At 43.8% G+C, this 12,117-nt stretch overlaps 1 protein-coding gene across 3 annotated transcripts in view; it reads left to right on the top strand.

Moving 5' to 3' along the window:
* ZYX (zyxin) overlaps nt 1-1,622 on the top strand; it is a 33,407-nt gene extending 31,785 nt beyond the window's left edge. For all 3 annotated transcript variants that reach the window (XM_044296247.1, XM_044296249.1, XM_044296248.1), the window contains one exon: nt 845-1,622. In XM_044296247.1, the coding sequence (XP_044152182.1) occupies nt 845-955 (111 nt within the window). In that variant the 3' untranslated portion in view covers nt 956-1,622. The remainder of the gene's footprint in view (nt 1-844) is intronic.
* Nucleotides 1,623-12,117: the final 10,495 nt, after the last annotated feature.

The following is a 12,117-nucleotide window of genomic DNA, read 5'->3' on the forward strand; positions in this document are numbered from 1 at the left end:
TAGCCATGTTATAGGGGGAAATAATACAATCTACACAACCTTGAACCCAAACCTGAACTTCAGTGAAGAAATCCGGGTTCGGGTCTGGGTACCACATTCAGTTTTTTATCACGTGCGTGCAAAACGCATTGCACCCGCGTGATAAAAACTGAACAACGGAACGCAATCGCAGTCAAAACTGACTGCAATTGCGTACCTACTTGCGCGAGTTTGCCGCAACGCATCCGGACCTTATCCGGACACGCTCGTGTGAGAGAGGCCTAATAGGGTGTCGTTATAAGAAATAGACCTTACTGGCAAGTGATTGGCTCCGAAGGCAGCTACAAATGTTTTTTTTTTTCCTCCCGGACCATTGGGACTATTATGGAATCAGAGACTGGGCCCACAAGAGGATCCTCTGGTGAGCTAGCCTGACAGTCCTTAGTCCCTGCAAAAGATATACAGTCCCAAATAGCAACAAATAATACAAAGAGTATACAAGAAACAACGTTATTAGCACCTAGCACTCTGTGAACCGCCACAATATCGTGCAGGAATGCGCATGCGCACTGTGGCCGCCATGTTGGATGAGGGAACAAAAAATGGGCAATGCCAGTCTTCACGTAATTGATTACCAAAAAATGTTATAGAGAATAGTAATGCAATGATGGACACAGTCCTTACCCAGGCTTGAGTAGAATCTGTCCCCAACAAAGTGGATGTCAAATTTGACTTGCTTTAGCAGCGGCCTCCTGGCATTGAGTGCTGTTTCTTAGATCGCTTCTAAGTAGAGGTTCTTTCTCAGCTTGCTAATGCCTATGCCAATCAAGGCTGTAAAACTTTTCTTTTCCCTTTCCCCCCCCAGGACTGTGGTTGCCCTCTTTCCACCGATGCCGACGACTCCGGTTGCTTCCCGTTGGACGGACACGTTCTGTGCAAAAAATGCCACACAGTGAGGGCTCGGGCTGCCATGTAACATTGCCTATGTAGGTCGCTCCTAGATACAAGCTCCAGCTTCGTCCACCAAAGACTCTTGGAGCGACTGACCGCTCCGTCCTCCTCTCTGCAGCTGCTGCTTCCGATGTAGTTCAGTGTTACGGTTTATTAACCGGTTTACCGCTTCTGCCGCGGAGACTTCTAGATAACTTCTGGTTTTGCCGTCACTTCGCTGCTAACCACTAGTTAGTCCTTTTCGCTTACCTGCCCGACCGCCTGCCTGCCACACAATGTCTTTTATGTGTTCGTGCTGAAATGCCATTTTTTTTATTAGATTTTTTTGTACTCCCCCCCCCCCCCCCAATCTTGTGACTGAAGTAGAAATTTTCTTGGACTGGATGGAATTTTTGGGTAAAACTGGTGGGAGCCCTCATCGACAGTGCTTGTTCCACCCACTCATCGGAAATTTGGACCATGTTACTAGGTTCTCCCAAAAAAAAACAACACTTCTCCCTATACAAAAATCTCCAGTCCTTTCCTACATTGAGACTATGAATTTGGGGTTCAGTTCTTTCCCTACCGCTCCGTCAGGGGTCACCGCCCGGCTCCTCGAAGAATGACTGAAGGATAATTGTTTTGTAGGATTTTTCCATTTTCTGGGAGAGATGCGTCTCCTTCGGTCCTGAGGGTCTCCGCTCGCGTGTTTGCCTCTGCTAGCCCCGTAGATTATCTTTGCTGTGTGTCGCTAAGTTTCTTTATTTCTTTTTTCATTATTTTTTTTTTGCACATTTCTTACCAAAAATAGTTTTAACGAGGCTTAAAAAAAACGAAGAAAAAAAGCCATTTTATAGAACAATCAGGTAACCCAAGATAACGGCACAGAGTTTACAGAAACTTGGCTGTAGCGTCCCGTGAACCCCTCTTCATAGAGAGGACCATATAAAGGACCATATTTTTTTAAGTGACATTTTTTTTTGTTAACAATGAAATTACCCATTAAAAAAAAAATGTAAAAAAAAAATGCAGTTTTTTTTTTATTATTCTCCTGATATATTAATTCATGTAACAGTTCACCTTTAAAGGGGATGTTTGAAACACTTTTGGGAAACCTCATCCGACATTTTGAGGGAAGCGTAATTACCTGCTTCCTACCGCTCTGTTCTGCAGCCAGGCATCGGGGACTGGGGTTGGCAAACTGGGACCGGGGTCCAGTGGACAAAAGGAGCCAGAACAGCCATGGGTAGCTGGTAAATATCCTTCCCTCAAACAGGTTGGGTGAGAAGGGGGGGGAGACTGCCCAACCATATTTCAACGGTGGACAACCCCTTTAATGAGTCTTCTCTTACAGGTCAATGGTGTCTATGTCAGACCTATACATTATGTGGTGTCCTAATACTAGTGAATGTAATTGAGTACTAGGGAGGACCCCCCCCCCCCCCCAGGGAGGAGTTTCTGGCAGGGAGGACTGCCCATAGGAAGGAGTGTCCGGCGCGGCGAGCCTCCCCAGGGGAAGACTGTCTGGCAGGGAGGACCACAGGGCCCCCAATAAACTGCTCCAGCAGAATGCTGTAGAATTCAACTATACAATTCTGTCTGCCGCCACACACAGCCATATAAAGGGGTATGCGGGTAGCTCCCCTTAGTGGTGGCTGCCTGTACCTTTTTTTGCTGGGAGATGTCCCCTATTCTTGCAGACTGCTGTCTAATCTAGGAGAAGAGCAGATAAGTATCACAAATGGTACATACAACCCCCAAGTTTTTTTATTTGGCTTCCCCGCACCACTAGGATTTGTTAGGGGGATGCTTTCACCAGCGATAATAATACAGGCGAGTATAAGACACTTTGTAATATATCTCATCAGGCTCTTCACTGTGAATTCTCTGCTAAATCTGTCTTTAGAGATCAAGAATGACTTCAGGACACAGAAGGATCAGATGATATGCTGCCTATAGGAGTCTATGGAGAGGGGAGGAGGAATGAGCTGCTAGAGGGCGAAAGAAGCATTTTTTTTCTCTGATAAGCTATATTACAAATGTTTCTTATATCCACCTGTACTATTGATTTACGGAAAATTTGTTGAAAATTTAAGAACCCCTTCACTGTTTCTAGCATTGGAAAATTAGATTCGGTTGCTTTGCCAAATTTTACAAAATATTTGCTCCGTGACAAATTTATTTCTTCACAAAGAGTATTTCTTTGTAAGCAGTTGGTGCAATGACAGGGAACGGCGATTGCTTTCCTCCCCATCATTGTACCCCTCAGATGCTGCGTTCATAGCTGATCGCGGCCTCTGACATTAATATTACACTGTCAAATAAAATAAAAATAATTAATAAAATCTGACTTGCCCTCATCCATTTGATAGTGAAGAGTCGGCTGCCACCATCTTGTTTAAAGATCCGTCGCGAAATCTCGCATGGCCCGTACTGACGTCATCACGTCGGCTGGCGTGGTGATGTCATATGTCATCGCGCGCAGGATCTTCAATCAAGATGGCAGCGGCCGGCTCTTCACGCTCAGTCTGATTGCTGGCTGCTGCTTGATACTGTTCACCCGCATGCTCTGTGCCCTGTATATATGGCTGCTCTATAGCTTGGAGGGAGCAGTGCCCAGGTCCCATACTGCCCCGCTCACCAGCTTAGAGGGAATTTTGGCCACAACATATGACCGCACTTCTATTGAATCCTACGAAGTCCACAGGGACTGGAGATTGAACCGTTCCATCCATTACATCTCTGCTGTATGAGTTCATGGAATAAGGGATCAAATGTCAGCCGCTGAACACAAGCCTCGTTTATCGAAACAAAAGAAATGTGATATCATTACAATGTACGGTCCGGCTGCAGAAAAGCGGTAAGTATGGGCGTGAATCACTGGAAATGGGATCGGATTTACAACCTATCAGCGCCCATAATTACATGTGCAAGTCCTGGTTATAATACTAGTTCCCAGCAGCCAAAATGTTATAGGAGGGGAGGTCACACGAGTGCAAATCCTGCAGGACGTCCATGCACACACCCATCATCCATAGGAGGATGAGTATTCTAAGGGCGCACAGATCAGACTTCTAGAGGGAGATGGTATTTTAACATGCTTGTGTGGCGGAGCCCTGATTACCGTATTTTTCGCCCTATAAGACGCACTTTTTTCTCCGAAAATGGCAGCACGTCTTATGGGGTGAATGCTGCCGTTTACACTGCTACACCGCTGACCGAATGCTGCACAGCGCAATGGAGGGGCTAGGGAGGGGCTAGGGGCCGGCATCTGGTTTTGTAATTGCAACGGGGCCCGGTGCAGTCATTGTATTCTATTGCACCGGGCCCCGCTCACTGCACTAATCGTATCTAACTGCGGGCAATGTTTAACTATAGAATATATTCAATCCAGCAGCCTGTACTTACGTCCGTAGCGGGCGGGTGGGCGGGCACTGGCAGCGTAACTCACTGGTCACGTGCCCGCGCCGAAGAGCCCCATTTTTTTTATTTTCTTTTTTTAATAAAACGAGCGCTGTTTGTATTGTCCATACCAGTATATACACGAAGATACAGACCATATACCATGAAGAGAGAAATAAGAATGGAGACGGAGGATTATAGGCACACATTTTATTAGTATTATCATTAATAAATTATATTCATATATATATTTTGTTAAACTGTATCTGAAAATATAAATAGAATTTTTATGATATATTCTATTATTAAAGGGTAACTGTCATGTTTTCATCAAAAAAATCTATTTTGGCATATGTGACTGCTGCAGCAGCATTATGCATAAAGCAATCTTTAGTTTCTTCACATACCACTGTTTTCCTTGAGTTTTTCCCCTTAGTTACGGCTGTTTAAACATTTACAATATGAGGATCTTCTCGAGATGGCTCCTCTGCCAGTTCTCTGAGGCCAAAACTGCTTTCCCTCGGGTCACATACACACTTGCTGTAGCCAGCAGCTCCCTGCCAGCCAATCAGATTGGATTACTGAAAGACACGCCTCCTCACTCTGAAGCCTAATGCAGGCATGCAGTGTGAAGGACCGCCCCTCCGTCTTCTGTTTATACTAAAAGGAAGACAGACAAGCCCTAGCAATGGTCTTTTAAGGGAGCAGTGGAAAGGGACAGAGGACATTAATGAAAGATGTTATTATAAGGCAATTACAGACCTTTTGACAATCATTGACAGACTACCTCAGGTATACATGCCGAGCTCTAATAAACTAGCAAATAACAAAAAATGACAGTTACCCTTTAAGGTTTACTTCCGCTTTTCACACTTCCTTTAGAGCTAGAGAAACAGTTCAAGGACATTACATAGAATTTGATTTAATGCTTTTGCGCTGATTTCTGAGTGATTTCTATATCGTTTTTTCCTATTTGCATCCAGAGCTGCATTCACAATTCTGCTGGTTCCTGGAAACGGATCACAGTTTAGCTCCACACTCTTGTCAAGGTTTAAAGGGGTTATCCAATCCCTGAAATGTTCCCCCATATACCTGGGCCCATGGGTGACGCTAGGAAGACTCGCCCCTGTCACTGCTTGCCGTAAGCTTAAAGGGGTTGTCCCATTACAAGAACTTCTCTTCTATCCACAAGATAGGGTGGCTGATCATAGAGCATCTGACCACTGGGCCCCCCTGCTGAGAACGGGGTCCCTGTTCTATTTAAATGGAGCAACAGACAATTGCTCATGTCTTCAGCTCCATTCAGCTCAGGTACAAGTGCTGGGCTATCCTCGGCAGCCACATAGAGCATGCAGGTCTGCCACTCCATTCAAATGGGGGAACTCTGCCCCCCACATTCTTGTGATCAGTGGGGGCCCTACTGATCAAACACTTATCTGCTCTCCTGTGGATTAGAAGATAGGTTGTAATGGGACAACCCCGAGCCTTGAAGGGACTATGTAACCAAAGCCAGGTACAAGATAATGAAAGCAAAGGATTTAGAAAGTTACCTTAGATTTTTTCTTTAAGGTGAATGTCCGCACTTTGTCATCATATCATTTTCAGGTCTAACATGCTGTTCAGATACATTTCATATTATACCTATTTTGCAGTCGGAGCTCAGTTTTTTCTGATACAGAGACCTGAATCCCCTGCACAGGCAAAGTTACATGGTGAAGTTCAGTCTTCCTGCAGCTGACTGTATACAGTGTGCATTGCCACAGAGCACCTTCACCAGTGTAAGGCCTCTTTCACACGGGCGTTGCGGGAAAATGTGCGGGTGCGGGGCGGGAACATGCGCGATTTTTTCATGCGATTTACTCTCGTGAGAAAAATCGGCATGTTTGGTACCCAAACCCGAACTTCTTCACAGAAGTTCGGCTTGGCATCGGTGTTCTGTAGATTGCATTATTTTCCCTTATAACATGGTTATAAGGGAAAATAATAGAATTCTGAATACAGAATGCATAGTAAAATGGCGCTGGAGGGGTTAAAAAATAAAGAAAAAATTATGTAACTCACCTTAATCCACTTGATCGCGCAGTCGGCTTCTCTTCTGTCTTCTTCTGTGCTGTGTGCAGGAAAAGGACCTGTGGGGACGTCACTCCGGTCGTCACATGATCCATCACCATGGTAGAAGATCATGTGATGACCGGAGTGACGTCACCACAGGTCCATTTCCTGCACACAGCAAAGAAGAAGACAGAAGGAGATGCCGGGCTGTGCGATCAAGTGGATTAAAGTGTTAAAAATTTTTTTATTTTTTTTTTAACCCCTCCAGCGCTATTTTACTATGCATTCTGTATTCAGAATGCTATTATTTTCCCTTATAACCATGTTATAAGGGAAAATAATAATGATTGGGTCTCCATTCCGATCGTCTCCTAGCAACCGTGCGTGAAAATCGCACCGCATCCGCACTTGCTTGCGATTTTCACGCAACTCTATTCATTTCTATGGGGCCTGTGTTGCGTGAAATACGCACAAAATAGAGCATGCTGCGATTTTCACGCAACGCACAAGTGATGCGTGAAAATCGCCGCTCATGTGAAATGAATGGGTCGGGATTCAGTGCAGGTGCAATGCGTTGGCATTGCATGGCATCCGCGCGGAATACTCGCCCCGTGTGAAAGGGGCCTAAAACGTAACCTTTACTGATGATGTTAACATGAAGGTGCTCTGTGACAATATAGAATTCAATTACACTAGTGATTGACTGGGATTTCTGATATCTGTATTGTTCAGAACTGTGATTTATTTATACAGTGTGCAGTAAGCTCTTGAGCTGGATCAATTTCTCTGATACAGACCTGCATAGACATAGTTACAGGATGAAGTTCAGTCTTCCTGCGGCCACTAGAGGGAGCTCAGGAGCCTGCTTCATACAGTGTGCAGTCAGCTCTTGAGCTCCCCCTTGTGGTGACTGCGGTCAGACGGGACATTATCATGGAACTCTGTCTATGCAAGAGATTTGGAGCTCTGTATCAGAAAAAGGAAGCTCTGCCCCCCCCCCATAAAGATATATTATGGAGTAATCTGTGTGATGGACATACACTTTAAGGTTTCTGCATAGCACATGGGATCTAACCAAAAATTTACATGGACCACAGGGTCAGTACACGCACGTAAAGCCTACGTCAGTTGTCACACATAACACATTCAATTTGTTACATTGGTAAAACGTGCAAAACAGAAGGATACATTGTTAAATGGGATACATGATGATAATTTGCATAATTGAATGCATTAAGGGGGTATTCCGGTGCAGAATACAGAGCTCCCAGGGGCTGCACATGCTGTAAAAAAATAGCTGAAATTACACTCTCCGACAAAGGTCCCTATGAAAGCACTTCTTGTGCTCGGATGGTTCATTGTTATATTAATGCTGGACATCTGATCACAATCAAACTTCTATTAGTATAAGGGCTCATGCACACAAACGCATTTTATTTCCATGTCTGTTCCATTTTTTTTGTGGACCATATGTGGAACCATTAAATTCAATGGGTCCGCAAAAAAAAAAGGAAGTTACTCCGTGTGCATTCCTTTTCCGTGCTGGGAATGCGGAGCAAAACGGATCTGGCATGACCCCCAATGTAAGTCAATGGGGACGGATCCTTTTTCTCTGCCACAATAGAAAACGGATCCGTCCCCCATTGACTTTCAATGGAGTTAATGGCTATGTTAAAGATAATACAACCGGATCCGTTCATAACGGAATGAAGATGGTTGTATTATCAGTAACGGAAACGTTTTTGCTGGATCCAGTAAAAAAAAAGGGGTATCAAAGACTAGTCTTCGATAAATGATCCCCAATGTCCCCATGATAACACTGAATGGGCAGAGCCGCTCACCTCACAAGAATTTCAGCAGAAATAATAATTAAACATTTTCAAATAATTGTGTCACAGTGAAAATGGTGCAAATGGGTAAAAACAGATAATAATTTCGGGGGGAAGGGGGGTGAATACTTTAGTTTGTCTGTTACTTTTTTATGGTTTCATTCCCCCTTTGCCCTTGTGTAATATGTAATCAAGTATCTAAAATAATCTCATTATTGTTTGTAAACATTGTAGCCATTTTGTATCTATCACAAATATAGATTTTTCCATTTAGCAGAAAAGGCAGCAGCTTCTGAGATTTCCAGCGCCATGAAAAAAAAAATATTAGGCTACTTTCGCACTAGCGTTATTTTTTTCCGGTATTGAAATCCGGTAAAGGGGCTCAATACCGGAAAAAAATGCATCAGTTTTATCCTAATGCATTCTGAATGGAAAGCAATCCGTTCGGTATGCATCAGGATGTCTTCCGTTCCGTCGCTTGTGGAGTATGTGACCGGACAAAATACCGGAACAATACTGCACTTGCCGGCATTAATTTCCATAGAGATGTATTAATGTCGGATGCGTGTTCTGGAAATTGCTGCATCCGGTTTTCCGGTCTGTACATGCGCCAGGATAACCGGATCCGTTATTCCGAATGATACCATCTAACGGATCCGGAAAAAAATAATACGGCTTGCCTGATTCTAACAACGCTAGTGTGAAAGTACTCTTATAAATAAACAGATAAAATAAAACTAATTATAAAATCAAGCCCTTCCCCCTCCAAAAAAAAAAATCTGTTTCCCCCTTGGCAATGAGTAACATCAGTGTATGCCCCATCCTATGCACCTGGACGAAACTGCAGCTGCAATCTGATTGGCTGCTCGGGAAGCCTGCAGCGTTTTTATCTGTGCACACGGTTATGTCGCCCCGCTTCCCCCATCCCTGTTTTTGGCTAATAACAGAACAAACAATATTATTCACTACAAACTGTCAGCTGCTGGATCTGTCCCAGGAAAATGGAGGCAGTCAGCAATTCTGCGCTGCTGACAAGTCCCAGTGACGCTCTACCTTGGGTTAACATTGGCCCCATCATCAGGAACGAAACGGTCATTACAGTTTTCCTGCTTTATTGACTTATATTTCATTTTTTTAAATTTGGTACATACAGTTGCAAGAAAAAGTATGTGAACCCTTTGGAATGATATGGATTTCTGCACAAATTGGTCATAAAATGTGATCTGATCTTCATCTAAGGCTACTTTCACACTATCGTTTTTCTTTTCCGGCATAGAGTTCCGTCCTAGGGTCTCTATACCGGAAAAGAACTGATCAGGTATATCCCCATGCATTCTGAATGGAGAGTAATCTGTTCAGTTTGCATCAGGATGTCTTCAGTTCAGTCGTTTTGACTGATCAGGCAAAAGATAAAACCGCAGCATGCTACGGTTTTATCTCCGGCCAAAAAAACAGAAGACATGCCATAATGCCGGATCCGGCATTTTTTCCCATTTTTTCCCATAAAAATACCGGACCCGTCCTTCCGGCCTGCGCATGCGCAGAGCGGTAAAAATTTGAAAAAAGATACAAGACGGATCCGTCCTTGCAATGCATTTGTGAGACGGATCCGCATCCGGATCCGTCTCACAAATGCTTTCAGTCAGCGGCAGATCGGCAGATCCAGCGGGCAGTTCCGACGATGGAACTGCCCGCCAGATCACACTGCCGCAAGTGTGAAAGTAGCCTAAGTCACAACAATAGACAATCACAGTCTGCTTAAACTAATAACACACAAAGAATTAAATGTTACCATGTTTTTATTGAACACACCATGTAAACATTCACAGTGCAGGTGGAAAAAGTATGTGAACCCCTAGACTAATGACATCTCCAAGAACTAATTGGAGTGAGGTGTCAGCCAACGGGAGTCCAATCAATGAGATGAGATTAGAGGTGTTGGTTACAGCTGCCCTATAAAAAACACACACCAGTTCTGGGTTTGCTTTTCACAAGAAGCATTGCCTGATGTGAATGATGCCTCGCTCAAAAGAGCTCTCAGAAGACCTACGATTAAGAATTGTTGACTTGCATAAAGCTGGAAAGGGGTATAAAAGTGTCTCCAAAAGCCTTGCTGTTCATCAGTCCACGGTAAGACAAATTGTCTATAAATGGAGAAAGTTCAGCACTGCTGCTACTCTCCCTAGGAGTGGCCGTCCTGTAAATATGACTGCAAGAGCACAGCGCAGACTGCTCAATGAGGTGAAGAAGAATCCTAGAGTGTCAGCTAAAGACTTACAAAAGTCTCTGGCATATGCTGACATCCCTGTTAGCGAATCTACGATACGTAAAACACTAAACAAGAATGGATTTCATGGGAGGATACCACAGAGGAAGCCACTGCTGTCCAAAAAAAACATTGCTGCACGTTTACAGTTTGCACAAGAGCACCTGGATGTTCCACAGCAGTACTGGCAAAATATTCTGTGGACAGATGAAACCAAAGTTGAGTTGTTTGGAAGAAACACACAACACTATGGGCCAGATTTATCATTAGCTCAGGTCAGAATAATGGAGTGAAAAAGTCCCAAACGCTAAAACTGCGCACAAATTTGCGACTTTTTTCTGCTCTGCACTATGCTCGCCAGTTTTCTGAAAGTGGGCGTGTTTTCTTATGTAAATGAATCTCTAGACAGATTTACTATTGGGACTATTTAAAAAGTCGCAAAAAAGTCGCAATTTCACTCCAGTAAGGACCATGTTTATCTTGAGAGACTTTTTAATAGAACATGCGACTTTTTCATAAAACGTGCGACTTTTTCGTAAAAATGTGCGACTTTTGTAAAGCTGCTTACTGACGGATAAACTGCTACCGTCAAACCACATTTATTACAGTCTTAAAGGGCCGATCATAAATCGGACTTGGCTAAAACTGAATTTAGCCATATGTTAAAGTGGAGTGAGCTGTCAGAGTCATGATAAATCTGGCCCTATGTGTGGAGAAAAAGAGGCACAGCACACCAACATCAAAACCTCATCCCAACTGTGAGGTATGGTGGTGGGGGCATCATGGTTTGGGGCTGCTTTGCTGCGTCAGGGCCTGGACGGATTGCTATCATCGAAGGAAAAATGAATTCCCACATTTCTCAGGATTTATCACATTTTGCAGGAGAACTTAAAGCAATCTGTCCACCAGCTGAAGCTCAACAGAAGATGGGGGTTGCAACAGGACAACGACCCAAAGCATAGAAGTAAATCAACAACAGAATGGCTTAAACAGAAGAAAATACGCCTTCTGGAGTGGCCCAGTCAGAGTCCTGACCTCAACCCGATTGAGATGCTGTGACATGACCTCAAGAAAGCGATTTACACCAGACATCCCAAGAATATTGCTGAACTGAAACAGTTCTGTTAAGAGGAATGGTCAAGAATTACTCCTGACCGTTGTGCACGTCTGATCTGCAACTACAGGAAACGTTTGGTTGAAGTTATTGCTGCCAAAGGAGGTTCAACCAGTTATTAAATCCAAGGGTTCACATACTTTTTCCACCTGCACTGTGAATGTTTACATGGTGTGTTCAATAAAAACATGGTAACAATTAACTCTTTGTGTGTTATTAGTTTAAGCAGACTGTGATTGTCTATTGCTGTGACTTAGATGAAGATCAGATCACATTTTATGACCAATTTGTGCAGAAATCCATATCATTCCAAAGGGTTCACATACTTTTTCTTGCAACTGTAGTAGAAAAGTAAAGGGAAACAATCAATAAGTAGGCCAGCTGCTCCTGTTCTGGTTTTACTTTATGTCAATACATTCTCCCTGGAGTTGAGCTAATTAACACATTGACCCTTGGTGTGCTCACCGTGGAGGCAGATCCATGACTATGGGACTGTAGGGTGAAGCGACCCAGCACTGAAGTTCTTTTCTACATGACATGACACC

The sequence above is a fragment of the Bufo gargarizans genome, chromosome 6, assembly GCF_014858855.1.
Source record: "Bufo gargarizans isolate SCDJY-AF-19 chromosome 6, ASM1485885v1, whole genome shotgun sequence".
NCBI classification, from domain to species: domain Eukaryota; kingdom Metazoa; phylum Chordata; class Amphibia; order Anura; family Bufonidae; genus Bufo; species Bufo gargarizans.